This window comes from Hemitrygon akajei, chromosome 23 (genome assembly GCF_048418815.1).
Source record: "Hemitrygon akajei chromosome 23, sHemAka1.3, whole genome shotgun sequence".
Lineage (NCBI taxonomy): Eukaryota > Metazoa > Chordata > Chondrichthyes > Myliobatiformes > Dasyatidae > Hemitrygon > Hemitrygon akajei.
Genome location: NC_133146.1, coordinates 23,393,227 through 23,409,401, shown reverse-complemented (window position 1 = coordinate 23,409,401; position 16,175 = coordinate 23,393,227). Strand labels below are relative to the sequence as shown.

The 16,175-nt window shown below is 42.3% G+C and overlaps 1 protein-coding gene across 7 annotated transcripts in view; it reads right to left on the bottom strand.

Annotated features, from left to right (window-relative positions):
* Window positions 1-16,175, bottom strand: part of LOC140715275 (catenin alpha-3-like) — a 1,577,100-nt gene that overhangs the window by 1,395,707 nt on the left and 165,218 nt on the right. For all 7 annotated transcript variants that reach the window (XM_073027216.1, XM_073027218.1, XM_073027219.1 and 4 more), the window contains exon 6: window positions 5,355-5,618. In XM_073027216.1, coding sequence (XP_072883317.1) covers window positions 5,355-5,618 — 264 coding nt within the window. The remainder of the gene's footprint in view (window positions 1-5,354; window positions 5,619-16,175) is intronic.

The window sequence follows — 16,175 nt, the reverse complement described above, 5'->3', positions numbered from 1 at the left end:
CATCTATTCTATGTGCCGAAGGAATTTTCCACCGTCAATCTGCACATTCCACCCCGGCCAACATCAGGCAGGCACTAGAGTAGCTGAGCACCATGATCAGCAGTCACGAGACAACACACCCTGATCCCTTCTTGTTCATTGTGGGGAACTTCAACCAGGCTTGCTTGAAGAAGTTTTCGGTCAACTTTCACCAACAGATTACCTGTGGAACCAGAGCAGCCAACACACTTGACCACTGTTACACCATCATCAAAACCCTTACTAGGCCAACCCATGCTCATACTTTGATAAGTCCAATCACCTGGTTGTGTTCTATTTCCAGGGTACACGTAGAGACTAAGGCTACGTCCACACTAGACCGGATAATTTTGAAAACTCCGGTTTCGCGTAAAAACGATAGGTGTCCACACTGAGCATTTTTGAAAATACTTCTGTCCATGTTAAAATGGATATTTCGCCGAATCTCCTCCTACTGCGCATGCGCAGGACACATCTACCAAAAACAAGCGACATGTTTGGCGTCGAATCTTGCCATGAAAGACTTGGTGTGCGTTTGTTCAGTTACAGACTAGAAAAACTTAAACGACGGACAGTTGTTGGCTCTCACACAGGATGACTTAAAACTAAAAAAAACAAATACTGGAGCGTATGGAGGCAACCGACAGGGAGTGTATGACCCAGCTGACGATGAACATTGAAAAACTGACTAACTCTGTTGCATTAATAAAACCCCTGGTTAAATGTATAAAACATGTCTGCATCAGAATTATCTTGTATTTCCATACAATGTTACATTAGGCTGTTACACATCTATTCTCAGAGAAGTACTTACATAAATAGGTAAACCACCATCATACGAGCAAAGACAGAAAACAGGGCAAAGTGAGTATACTTATTTAATCAGTAAGTTATGGAACAAAGTAATATGTCCCCAACATACTGATACAATTATGAAGAAGGTAGATAGGTGTTTAAGGAGATGTGTTATGCCATCAAAGACTCAAACCAATTTCTACAGATGTGTCATAGATAGTGTTTTACTAGTTGCATCACCATCTGGTATGGGGGGTCAGAAAAAGCTGCAGAGGGTTGTGATGCACCATCAATAACTCTCCGAGACATGAGGCAAGATATTGGCTTTTATTGACTGGAAGAAAGAACAAGCAGTAATTGACCACCATACTACATCCTGGAGACTGAGGGCAGGGCTCAGGCCTCAATCGCCTTTATACCAGGGTCTGTGGGAGGAGCCACAGGAGCAGTCAGCAAGAGGGCGTGTCCAGACAGGTATATGTAGTTCACCACAGGTTGTAAACTCAGCCAGCTCAATCAAAGGCACCAGCCTCTCCACCATCAAAACATCTTACAAAGGCATTGCCTCAAGAAGGTGACATACATAGTTAAGGACTCTCACATCCTGGACTTCTCATCCTAATCTTCTCATTACCACCATCACGGAGGAGGCAAAGGAACCCGAAGACATACACTCAAAGTTTTAGGAACAGCTTCTTCCCCTCCACCATCAGATCCTGAATGAACAACACCTCACTATTTGCTCTTGTTTTTTATATTTTTTATTGTAACTTATAATAAATGTTTATTGCTACAAAACAACTAATTTGATGGCATATGTCAGTAATAATAAACCTGATTCTGATTTTGGTCTTTTAGAGATTTATTATTTCCAAACATGTACATCTCGTTTTGTCCAGATACGAAGAAAAATAGTTTTGAACAATGCTTCGTTAATTCACTTTTACCTTTTTCATTGAAGAAATATCAGTAACTTCTGCTATTTACTGTTGGAAGCATGAGCTACAGATAACAAATTGTAGTAGCAAGTTGTCCATTTGGTGAATCTGAGTCGGCACCAAAGATTCTGCATCAGATGCTTTATGTTTGTATCATATAGACCTTAAATCTAGGTTGAAATTTCAATGCAGTAATTGATAAGGGTCCCGGCTTCAGAATCAGAATCAGGTTTATTATCACTGTCTTATAAGGTAGGGGGATGGGGTTGAGGGGGAAATGGATCTGCTGGAATGAAATGGAAGACAGACTCGATGGGCCAAATAACCTAATTCTGCTCCTATATCTTACGGTCTTATAGACCGTGTGAAACTTGTTGTTTTGCAGCAGCAATACAGGGCAAAAACATAAAATTATTATAAGTTACTCAATAAACTTAGTGCCAAAGATAAGGAATAATGAAGTAGAGTTCATGGACTGTTCAGAAATCTGATACTGGAGGGCAACTAGCTGTTTCTGAATCATTGAGTGTGAGTTTTCATGCTCCTCTACCTCCTCCCTACAGTAGTAACAAGGAAGAAACTTTTAGTCGAGCCTCAAAAAGGCTTCATTTTCCCACTAAGAGTTAAGGAACTAAATCTATTTGAAATGAAGCAGAATATTCTTCTACTTGTGTTAACTGTCAAAAGCATTCTGGAATTACATTGCTCTGTTCCTGGGATCTTGCCGCATGCAAAGCAGCTGCAACTTTTGTTCCCGTTTCAAGAGTAAGAAAGCAAGCAGAAGCAGGACTGAACCACTCACGTAGCAGATCTTCTCTTGGTCTGAACTCCACTTTCCAGCTTGTTTCTATAATTTTAGATTCCTTTGCAATGAAAAATCCCATCTCTCTCAGCCTTGAATACATGCACATCGATAATTCAGCCTCCACATCTCATCTGCGGCTGAAAACTCCAAAGACTCAAATCCACTGAGAGAAAATTCCTCCTCACCTTCGTCTTATCCAGTTTTATACTCCTTCGTAAGGAATATTCTCATAGGATCTATGCTGTGCAGCTTTCCTTTGATTCTTGTCTATTTCAATAAATCACTCTCTTCTACAACCATTTGGGTACAGGCCCAGCCTGCTCAATCATTCATCATAAGGAACTGCACTACAAAAGTACTTAACTGAATTTGAATAATTTTGAGATAAGAAAGAAAGAAGTAAGTTGTAAGTGAAATCAGAAATCGTCGATTGAATAGTGTAGATCAGAACTCAGCTCACTGCTTCATCTGTCATGCAGCTCTTCCTGGAGTTCAGCCTGATATTCAAAGGTACTAGTCATGATATGTCACTGTGATTCCCTTTCCCTTTGAACTTTGTAAAAAGATTTTTAGCTTTGCACAACACAATACTATTAACCAAGACACTGAGGATTAATTCTAACTTTGAAATAGTATAATGAGAACATTCACTACTCCTTAAGACGACAGATGGGGCCTCGGTCTTTTATGAGAAACAACATACCATCAGTATTACATGAAGAATCAAGACTGTAGAGAGGGATTTCATCCCAAACATTTATAAGCAAAGCCAATTGAGTTCCTTCTATCAGTGAGTGATGTTGGAAATGGCTGAAGGAAACAGAAGGAATGAAGGGAAACAAATAGTAATGTAGAGGTCTCAGTCGAGGATTCTGGATTAATATTTCCACACAAATCACTTTTTCACTTCCCTGGCATTGATATGTTTACAGATTTTGAGCCCGGTTGCCATCAAGATGCACAATTAAATCTTCTCCTGAGCAACAGCTGTCCAGGACTCTCAGCGCAGTGTCAGCACAGTGTTGCCAGCATTCTGCTTTCAGAGGTAAAGTACGGTGGTTTTATCAATGAAAGGCCTTGACCCGAAACATTGACTGTTTATTCCTCTCCGTAGATGCTGCCTGGCCTGCTGAGTTCCTTCAGCATTTTTTGGTGTTACCATGGTTTCTCTATGCAGAAGAATGAACACGTAGAGCATCACAATCTCTGAGACAACGATCAAGTACATTTTGATTCCCAGTTGAAGTATTTAGTTCTGGATATTTATTCTTTCTATACCATGAACCTGCCTGCTCCATTCCTACGTCACCTGATGATGCACACTTAAAGGGCTCCCTATTCTAAGCTCTCAACACTACTGCCATTGTCAGCTGCCAAAGAAGCAAGCACACTCCAGCCACACTCACCATCCGAAACCACCCTCTCCCCCACCAGATCTTAAATTTGGACCTCATCCATAAAAGAATATCCAGAACAGGGGCGAAGCAGGGTGGGAAGAAAGGGGTATCCTCAGGGAGAGGATTAATCCAAAGATGAGAGGTGGGTCTCAAAAAATCCCTAGACCTAATGAGATATGCAAGAGTGCGGCCAGCTGAAACATAAGGTCTGTGGAACTGGCCAATAGTTGGAGCTCTCAGGAGATCAACACGGGTTTTTTATTGCGGCGATAGCCTGGATCCAGAATGAGGACCAAGTGCAGCACCAGCAGGATCTGAGTGTTCACTTCAGGTGTTGCTCACAGCCCTGCAGTTCCAAGGATTAGAAGAACAGGAAAGAGGCACAGACAGCAGGCAACCTCTTTGACTGGCACACTCGTAGCTCAGGAGGTCCGGCCTGCCGTGTCAGGTGGCAGAACCGTAGAATATTTTGCAACACAGGTGGAGGTTATTCAGCCATTTCTGTCCGTGCCACTTGTAAAAGAGTTTCCCAGCCTAATCCCATCATCCACCACTCTAGCCCTGCAGGTCACAACACCAAGTACATACATGTGCATCTTCTAACTGCAATGAGTTTCTGCCTCACACAATGGATACCAGACTTCTACCACTCTGAGAGTAAATGGGTTTTTCTTCATCTCTCTCTAATCCCTCCATAAACTGCTTTAAATCTTGCTTTGTGTCCATCCGTTCAGTTAAGTAGGCCCATGTCGTTTACTCAGTCCGGGTTCCTCCATTTACACATGCCATAAATTGATTCCATTTGGTCTGCACCGTTTCAAAGAAAACAACACCGGAAATCCAATTATCCTCAGTGGCTGTGATATTTCAGTTCTGACAACATTCCCAGTAACTGCTCTGCACACCCTCCAATGCAGTTACATCTTTCCTGTGATGTGCTGATCATGAACGTACACTACATACATTGTACATAATTCCAGATTAATCTCCACAGGTTTACATCCTCTGCTTCAGATAACAACAGAGAGTGTGCTGTATGTCTTCTTAATAGCCAATGCCGCTGCTTTTAAAGATCTGTAGTCATGCTTTACAAGGTCCCTCTCTTCCTTCGTATTTCATTTATTGTACGCGACCTTGAATTGTTGCACTTCCCAAATTGCATTACCTCACACATTCCTGTATTAAATTACACATGCCACAAAACCATCTACGTTCTCCTGTCCGTGACTGACATGGTGAAAACTTTCGGTTTAAAAAGTGTGTCCTGATTCAGCATAACTTAGTAGCAATTTATTCAAAATGAAAAGGAACATGTTCAACCTCACATCCAGTGTACATGACAATTGACCTGAATGTCAGCTACATCATTCTGACAAGTTCAATGATGTCAGGTTTACTTACTTCAAATTCATCTATGGCACCAGCAAGAGATGGAGCAGCAGGTACTGACTGGGACACCTGGCATTCAAGGCCCTGCACAGTGTCAGAGATAACAGCGAAAGCCTCCTGGATCTCATTGTAGACTGACTCTCGCCCTGTTTGGAGTGCAGCAATTTTAGGATGTTCCAGACAAGCAACGGATGTAGAATATAACAAGGGTGAGGTTTCCTTCAAGAGAGCACGGGCTGTGGCCAGACCTTCACGCTGGCTGGGTGACTTGAGGTCCTGCCAATAAAAAGAAAACATTCATAATGCAAACAGGGTGAAAAAAATGCTTCAGCCGTTGGGATTGGTTTATTATTGGCACATGTACCAAGATACAGTGAAAAGTTGGTCTTACATACTGTTCGTACAGCTCAGGTCATTACACAATGCATCGAGGTCGAAAAAGGTAAACACAATAACAGTGCAGAATAAAGTCTAACAACTACAGGAAAAGCCATGGTACAGAAAATAAATAAAGTTCAAGTTCATAACAGGGTAAAGTAAAACTGGAAAAGATAATGATTCTTTCCCAATCTCTGAGGAATGCACTTTCAAGATCTACGGTACTTTGGAGAGCCGAGCCCCCACGAAGTGGCTTCCAGCCGATGAAAACATTTGCATTAAATCAACAATCCTGAGATCATACAGCTGACCAGAACATTTATCACGTTCACACTGCAATTAGAACATGGAGAGGGGTAACCAGATACCTGTCGCTTATACGTCATTAAATACTATTGCATTGGCAAAAATTAATCATTTGGCAGTATCTTCCAACGTGCTCCCCTGCCCACCAACCATATGACAAGGGCAGCGAGTGCTTGAGAACATTATCACCTCCAAATCTCCCTGCAAGTTACGAACTGTCCAGGCTTGGAAGAATGTCACTATTCCACCATTATCCCTGGGACAAAAACTGAGACACACGGTTACTGAACAGCACCATATGGAGCTCTGACTCAGACAGCCAGCCCATCACCTCTGTCTGGGAAGCAATAAGCAATGTCACAGCAATATTCGCTTGCCTCTACATCACAATTTACTGAGCTGTAAGAGTTTCTAGCTGGCCTGGGGATTTCCCCATTACCCCTCCAAAGGCAGACATGGCACCATACCCAGGCAGCCATCTTGCAAGGAACTGAAAATTAGATGTAAGAACTGTCATCCTTGAGACACACTGCTAGGAGTAATTTGGTAAAGTTGAAGAGTAATAACTGTTCCTGATTTTGGTTGTGTGTAACTAATCAACCTTTCAACTACCAGGCTCCTGAACCAGCAGGGAAAACTTCACTGTCCTCACCACTGAACCGTTTCCACAACCTATAGATTCACTTTCAAATACTCCGCAAATCATGTACTCAGGACTATTTATTTACTTAATTATTTATTATTACTATTATTTGGTTTTTTTAATTTATAAGAAAATAAGTTTGTCTTCTTTTGCACATTGGTCGTTTGTTAGACTTTGTGTGTAGTTTTCTTGGTGACATATGTGTACTTTGATAAAAAATTTTCTTTGAACTGACTTGAGCCTTAACAAGTTGTAACCTTATCTCCATACTTGCATCAATAAAACTTGACATCTGCACTTCGACAGCAATTTTGTGACCACACTTAATATCTCAGTGTGTGAGCAGAAGGAAGTGCTGAGGAAGATATTCATACAAACACAAGGAAGGTGGCACTGGGACTGTAACCTCCTCTGGACCTTGTTGCTTTGGAGAGTTACGTGAGTAACAAGCAAATGTGGATTTGTAAACTTGGAAACCAAAACATTTAAACAGGATGCCATTTCCTTAATGCCAATGGACTAATTCACTAAACTAACCATTCATGGACATAAAAAATGGGATGAAAGACTTGGAATCATGCAATGTATTTTTCTTATAGAGTGCATCTTAGTTGTAGGTTTCTATCAACTGAAGTCTTGCTTGGACGTATTGAGGTAGAGAAACATTTTTTTAAAAAAGAATACACAGTTTGAGCTAAGTTCTGAAGTACTCAAAACCAAGTTGTCCATAGACTTGACAAGCAATATTTACAGCTTATAGCTAAGAATATGTAAAATTTCAATTGGAACAAGAAGAAAATGGGAGATGGCTTACAATGGCCAAGATAACTTCAAAAGCACATCCTTTCATCAATGTACTCGCTACAGTACAAGCGTGTGCATGAGAGAGAGAACATGCAAGAGTGAGAGACATTGCAGGCAACAACATCCAAAGTTTCGATGTCTATCACAATGGAGGTTTTTAAATATATAGACAACGTGAAAACTCTGGCAAGGAAGATCCCATAAAGAAAGAGATTAATATTTGATTATATGGATTAGGGGATTATGTTGGTGGAAATTCAGTCCCCTCCCATTATCAACATAGGTAAGTTTAATGAAAATACTGATCCAACAGAATGGAGGTTATGAGTTGAAGTCCCATTGCTGAGATTTGAGTATCATATCTGGATTGACATTGAATGTAGGAAATGCTGTACTCTTAGATGAGACAGTCAAATGTCTTACTTCAGGAACTGGCAGTAAAAGGTAACATGACATCTTTTTGAAAAAGTACAAAAGAGACAAAAGAGTTACTGCAGAGGTCCTGGCCAATAGTTATCTCTAATCAGCATGAGAAAAGAAATTAAGAGATGCAGGAGACTGCTACCTAGCCTCTCAAGCCTGCCCCACCACTCAATATAATCGATCTACCCTGGGCCTCTCTAGAGCTCTCAGTTTCACTAATGTTTCAAACATTCAATCTTCTTTTAATACCTGCAATGAACTAACCTCCTCAGCCTTCAGTGATGAATTCCAGAGATTTACTACTATCTGTGAGAAGTTTCTACCATTTCAGTTTTCAATCAGTACCATGTAAATATCTCCTCATTCAAAATTCAACCAGTAGTGGAAACCTGTTGACATCTACCATGTCACGCCTCCTCAGAATCTTATGTGCTTGAATTAGATCACCCTTCTTCCTTCTAAACCCTGAAGAATATATATCTCATTTCAATAGCCATTCATGACAGGACAGCACTTCTTTCCCTGTAATTAGCCTAGAGAAACGCTTTTGGGCTGCTTCATAATCACACAATCAAAATAGCTTATCTAATTATCAACTCTTCCTTAAGAGCGATTTAACAGCACAAAAACTGATTGCCTGACCTCCTACTTTGAAACAGTGATTACATTTTTAAGTTATCTCATTGTCAAAGAGCATTTTGGGGAGAGAGCAACACTTTGCCTGAATGCAAAGGTAAGTATGAAGTCTTTCTTGCTCCTTTTGTCAGAAATGATCCTTGTTTCGGCTCATTTCCCTGAACACAGTGTTCCAATCTTCCCCTTCATACCCAATGGTTCCACACTATCATCATGCTGGGATTTTCCATTAAGCTTGATCAGTCACACACTGTACATGCTGCAAGAGAGGCCTGGTGCTAACCAAAAGAGAGATGAATACTCTCCCGTTGGTGATAATCATTACCTGATAATTGTAAGTATCACTTATCATTGAAAATTGCTTATGCTGCTGTGCTCTCAGGAGTTGCCAGTGCAACTGAATAACAGTGCAATTAAAAAACAAATATGCCCACTTTCTTTATTATGGTGGATGGCAGATCACTCTTTAATGATCTGCAGGTACTGCTATTCATATCATTGCCCTGAGAAACTGTTCCATTATTCAAGAAAGAAAACAGGGATAGTTCTGGAAATTATAGACCAGTGAGTTTCACATTAGTGGTAGGGAAAAAAATGGAGACGATTCTGAGGGAGTCTTTCATGGGAATTTGGAAAACCACGGCAGAATAAGGGATAATCAGCATGGCTTTATGCAGAACAAATCGTGCCTTACTAATTTGATCGAGTAGCTGCGGAGCTGTTGAAGGTGATTGATGAAGGTAGAGTTCTCTACTTGATTTTTAGTAAAGCATTTGACAGTGTCCCTTGTGGTAGCCTCGTCCAAAAGAATGAGATACATGGGATCTATTGTAAACAGGCCACTTGGATTCATAATTGCCTTGGCTCACAGAAGACAGAGGCTAAAGGTTGATGGGACTTATCCTAGCTGAACATCCATGATCAGTGGTGTTCCACAAGGATCCCTACTGGGAAGTGAACTTGCAGATGTTACAAAGATTGCTAGTATTATGGAGGACTGCTGAAAGATACAGTAGGATATAGATCAGTTCCAGATATGTCCAGAAGTTCAGATGGAGTCCCCTCCAACTAAATTTTGAGCTGTTGCACTGTAAAGGGACAGAATACTGTTAATGGCAGGACACTTAATTATGTTGATGGACAGAGGGATCTAACTCTGCCATGGACAGTCCCAAGCCCGGCGGTAAATGGAAGAGGTTTGGACATGGGACTATCAAGCCAATCCCATAAAAACCCGGAGCTACAGAAATGGCAACAGAAGCTCCAAGGAACCTATCTCTAGGAGAGGAAGTAGGCACCAAAAAGGCAGGCTGCACCTGAGGATGGCTCAAAAGACTGGCCCAGGATAGAGGACTCCGCCAAGTTGCTGGCAGCAACCACTGCCCCACATGGGGTGGTGGGCTGAAGAAGTACAGAAGGATCTTGGGATCTGACTCCATAGTTCCCTGAAACTGCCTACACAGTCTGAGAGGATGGTAAAAGCTGGAAGACATGCTTGACTTTATTATCCCAGGAATGAAAGGGTTAACATATGAGGCATGTTGTGATGGCTCTACACCTGTGCCCACTGGAGTGTAGAACAATGGGAGGGGGAATATCTCGCTTGAATATGGAAGGCCTGGATTGAGGGGACATGGTGAGGATGTTTCCTGTAGTGGGAGAGTTTAGAACCCCGGGCACAGCCTCTAGAACAGAGATGAGGAGGAATTGCTTTAGCCAGCATTTGGTGAATCTGTGGAATTTGTTGCCAGAGATGGCTGTGGAGGCCAAGTCACTGGGATATTTGAAGTGGGAATTGTTAGGTTCTTGATTAGTAAGGGTGTCTAATGTTACAGAGAGAAGGCAGAAGAATGGGGTTGAGAGGCATAATAAATCAGCCATGATGGATTGGTGGAATAGACTCGATGGACCAAACAGACTATCTATGCTCCTATGTCTTATGGTCTTATCAGACGAGACACTGAGTTCAAGAGTTATGAAGTTGTGTTACATTTTAATAAAATTCTAGTTCGGCCACATGTGGACAATTGTAACACAGAAAATGATGGAGGAACTCAGCCAATCAGGCAGCAGCTATGGAGAGGAATACATAGCTGACATTTTGGCCAAGGCTCTTCTTCAGGACTGGAAAGGGAGGACTTCTTCCCCCTTTCTTTCCAGTCCTGAAGCAGGTTCTCAGCCCGAAATGTCAACTGGTTATTCACTTGCATAGATGCTGCCTAACTTACTGAGTTCCTCCAGCATTTTGTGTGTGTTGCTCTGGATTTCCAACATCTGCAAAATCTCCTGAGTTCTGGAGTATTGCACTTGATTCTAGATGCCCCATTTTAGGAAGCATGTGGAGGCTTTGGAGGGAGTTCAGAGAGGCTCACAAGGACACTGCTGGAGTAGAGGGCATGTGCTGTAAGGAGAGGCTACACAATCTCTGGTTCTTTCATCTGCAGCAGCAAAGACTGAGGAAAAACCTGACAGAACTTTATATTATTGTGAGACAGAGACAATGTAGTCAGCTGGTATCTTTTACATAGGGTAGTACTGTACTTTAAGTGAGAGGGGTATTTTCTTTTACACAGAGAGTGCCTCAAATGTACTGCCAGTGGTTGTAGTGGAGGCAAATACAATAGTGGTGGTTAAGAGGCTCTTGGACAGACATGTTACTACAGAGTGAGAGGAAGGATATGGACATTGACTAGGCACAAGGGATTAGTTTAGTTAGGCATTTAGTTACTAGTTTAATTAGTTTGGCATATCATATGTTTTATGATATCAACTACTTTGATGTCCCAGGGCTGGGATAACTGGCCTTCAATGATCATAACCATTTACCTTTGTGCTCTGAGTGCATCCAACAAGTGTGAAGCACTCTCTACGTTCACATCAACTTCGGTTCATCTGGGGCTTATTCACGTCATTAATCAATTCAACAGTCCATTCTCAGAGAAGCTCATAAAAGGAATCCAGGAGTGCTTATCAACCAGCTTTGAATTTTATGTCTGACCTTTTAATCTCATTTGTAGTTTAATATGCAGTTAACAACTGTCTGCTCCATAAGATCTGGATACTTAAATGTTATAGTTGTCAAGACTGGAAGCAGGGATGAAGTGCTGAGGCATTGGTCAGACTGCACTTGGAACATTGGGAACAATTTTGGGCACCTTATCGAAGAAAGGGTGGACTGGCATTGGAGACGGTCTAGAGGAGGTTCATAAGAATGATGTCAAGAACAAAAGTGTTAATGTATGAGGAATGTTTCATGACTCTGGACCTGTCCTGGCTGGACTTTAGAAGAATGAGGGACGATCTCATTGAAACCTACCAAATATTGAAAGGCTTAGATAAAGTAGATGTGGAGTGGATGTTTCCTATCGCAGGGGAGTCTATGATGAGAAGTAACAACCTTAGAATAGAGGGATTTCCCTTTAAAACAGGGACAAGGAGGAGTTTCTTTAGCCAGGGAGTGGTGAATCTGTGGAATTCATTCCTACAGATGACTGGGGAGGCCAAGTCATTGGTTCTTGACTAATATGAACATCAATAGGAGCAGACTGTGACAAGAGTGCTTGACGAGGATGGTTCGGACCCAAATGCTGGAGTATCCAAGGCTAGTATTGAGACACGGTATCAAACTGGATCGAGAACTGAGCACAAAATGAACGCTAGACAATATCACTAGCAGGGATTACGATTGAACACAGAGGCTCCATTCTTGGTGCCCAAAACATAATTGCCAAGTAGCAGGATCGCCCTGAAGCTTTAAAGGGGCTGTGCCATCTAAACTCCAGAGCTGGCACGATTGGGTGCGTGTCGTAACAGAACCCCCTCCCCTATGGCCGACTCCTGACGGCCCTGGCTGCTCAGAGAGACGATGATTGTAGCCAAGGAAGAGAGCAGAATTCAAGATGTCCCTCTCATGAACCCAGCGCCGTTCATCGGGTCCGAATCCTTCCAAGTCCACAAGGAGCTGCCGATCCAACTGAACAGTTCGCGAATCCAAAGTTCTTCTGGCAGTGAAGACCTGGTCAGCATCAACAAACCTGGGTGGCATCAGGACTGATGGTGGTGGGATTAAAGGGCTGGTGTTCACGGGCTCTGATTTGGAAATGTGGAAAGTGTGATTGATTTTGATGGTCTTGGGGCGCTGCAAAGTGTGGGACTGACACAGAATCCTCTCATCGGTGGAGATTCTTGAGCTCAGCGGGATTCTGAGCAGCAGATGGGCTGGTCTCAGTGTCTGTGTCAGTATAGATTGGCCAAGGCCTCTCCGTTCCAGACAATCGCTTGGCCCAAAGTTCAAAACTCTCTTGCGCAGTCAGCCACTGACCATCTGCCCTATCGAATATTCATCAGACGATCTGAGGCTCGGCTGGCCGGGGCAGGGTGATGGAACACCTTCCTGAGGGCGGCCATGAATTGCTAGAATCTCAGCAAAGCTCCGACCTTCATTCCCAATGTGTGGTGGCCCAGGTCAGGGCTTTTCCACTCAGAAGAGAGGTGATGAAGGCCACCTTTCTGTGCTCCGAAGGGAAGCAGGACGGCTGGAGTTCAAACATTAATGAACATTGGATGAGGAAGCGGCAGCAGGAGCCCGGGTCACCAGGGTTGGAGGATGTACTGACTCCACAGAGCGACCAAGCGGCTCTGGCTTCCTCCTTGCAAAAGTTGACAAACGGCTACCTGGAGGTCGTGAATCTCCAGGCTCTGTCTGGAAACCTTCTCGCTGTGTCTGGTCACAGCGGACAGAAGACTCCAGTACCACGGTAGGTCCACGCTGACTGAATGATACTGTGAAGAGAGTCCTTGGTGAGGCTAGTTTGGACCCGATTGCTGGAGTATCCAAGGCTAAGATCGAGACACGGTATCAAACGGATTGAGAACTGAGCACAAAACAAATGCTAGACGATATCTCCCATTGGGCTTAGATTGAGCACTGAGGCTCTCTTCAGGTGCACTTTAAATACTCAATTCTTGGTGCTAAAACTTGATTCCCAATCAGCAGGATGGTCCTGAATCTTCAACGGGGCGGTGCCAGCTATCCTTACTCCGGAGAGTTAGAGCTTCTAAACCTTGGAAGCTGGCACGGATGGGTGGATGTCGTAACACAGACTTGATGGGCTGAAAAGCCTAATTCTGCTCCTGTGTATGATGGTGATCGGTAATCACCCAGTTCACTTCTGGAATAAGACGAGCAACACATTAGCTCTGTTCCTGAGCAGTAATAACAATGCCTGATTTCCCAGGAAGTTGAGCTGTGGTGTGACTCAAATCACCACTAAACTCGAGACACTATCAGGCTGACATTCCAGTGCAGTGCAGACAACATAATCATTGCTTCAGCACATCAGTGGGCTCTTCTATCACATTCTATGTAACAAACCAGTCCACACTTTGCCATCAGACCATAAGATGTAGTAGCAGGTCAGTAAAAAAAGGTTTTATAGCACCCGACACTCCTTGCAGAATTCTCAGATTTGGAATAACCATCCCAAGCATTAAAGACAGGCTGAATTATAACATATCTGGAACAGTAAGCAGGTGCTTATCCTCTGAGTGGCACTAAGAGCAGGCTGGGGGGAGAGGGAGATTCCAGCCACGTACAGTACACAATAAAAACATACTCAAGGTCATCTTTATTCACCACTTACATGTTAGGAATTTGCTGTGGCATGTTGGTCAAGGCACGACATGCAACAAAAAGCAACAATATTCAACAGTTATAATGAATAAAGAATTTCAGTGGATTCTGGTTAATTGGGGCAGCCACTTATTTGGGACAACACTTAAAGAACAAAAAGTATTTGAGAAAATAGCTGGGATTAGATGCTGCCTGGCCTGCTGTGTTCCACCAACATTTTGTGTGTGTTGTTTGAATTTCCAGCATCTGCAGATTTCCTCGTGTTTGGGATTTCCTTTGTTTCTTTGGGCCACCATGTTGCTTAATCAGATAGGGCACTGTTGCCCAATAGCATCAGTCGCATACACTTGTGTGGCCATTAGACATTATAGAATCAGAATCAGAATCAGGTTTATTGTCACCAGCATGTGTTGTGAAATTTGTTAACTTAGCAGCAGCAGTTCAATGCAATATATGATAATATAGAAAAAAACAAGTAAATTAATTACAGTAAGTATATATGTATATTAAATAGATTAAAAATAGTGCAAAACAGAAATAATAATATATTTGTTTAAAAAGTGAGGTAGTGTTCATGGGTTCGGTATACATTTAGCATTTGTAAGTAAGCTGTTCCTGAACCGCTGAGTGTGTGTCTCAGGCTTCTGTACCTTCTGAAGCTGGTCATCAAGATGTTAAAGCAACAGGTAGTTGGTTGTCTCGATGGAAGTGTTGGTGCTACATTAAATTCAAGAAAGCACACGGTAAGAAAGATAGTGCAGATGCTGTGCCACTGATTTTGTTCATTAGCAGTCAATCAAAGGAATTTGGCAGCTTATACTGTATGAATTCCCCTGTTGATAAATTTTAGGACTAGTACATAGTTTTGTAGCACTGTGGCTATATTGCTGGAGTTCTATTTTTTTCTGTATTTCATTTAAACAGATAATTTTGTTACTCAATTAATTAAATGGTAGTTTCTCTTTTTTTTATACCACCTTAGCTATTTCCATGAAACTTCAGCTAATTGTGACAGCTGCTTAATCGGGGGGGTGGGGGGTGTCCCAATTATCCACTGAAAGCAATTATATATATAAATAACAACATACCCCTAATTAATTACCGTACTTCAAAACCCATGAGCAAGAAGATCTTCACTGCGCCTTAAGTTAAATGATGTACTTTCAGAAGAGTGTATAACTCCAGCTGACAGCTTTAAGTGGCAAATGTTGGTGGCAGGGTTAAGGGCCGCAGTCCCTTTGACAGATAGCTATCAAGGCAAGAGACAGCTGCAGGGTGGAAATGAGCCGATCAGGTATTCTGAGGCAAAGGGTGACCTGGAACTGGAGCAGTTGCTTTTTGGTGATGACTCACTGAGAAAGAAGTGAATGACCTTGTTTCATTGTGCACTGAAATGCGGGAGAAGTGCATTTATTATTCCAGCATTTTGAGGAAAGCAGAGGCTATCATCACTGCCCGTATTCAGCTTGTTACTGATTACAGTTGATCTGTCAGTTCCACATTCTCATCTTTCAGCTGAATACCATTCTTGTTTGAATACTTCTCTGTGAAAGTGCTGAAGCCTCGGTGTAAAGCAATTTATGGTTTGATTGTTTGCAAAAAAAGATATGAGAAGTATAGATAGGGTAAATGCAAGCAGGCTTTTTCCACTGAGACTGGGTGAGACTAGAACTGGAGATCAGGGGTTAAGGGTGAAAGGTGAAATGTTTAAGGGGACTGTGAGGGGCAACTTTTTCATTCAGAGAGTATTGAGAGTGTGGAATGAGCTGCAGTGGTGGATGTGGGTTCAATTTCAACATTTAAGAGAAATTTGGATAATACATGGATGGGAGGAATATAGACGGGCTATGGTCCAGGTGCAGGTCAATGGGACTAGGCAGAAAAACTGTTTGGAATGGACTAGGTGGGCCAAGAGGCCTATTTCTGTGGTGTAACGCTCTTTGACTCTATGGCTCTATAATTTGGAACTTTTAGACTTCTGGTCTAATTTAAACTTTGAAATACACCCTAT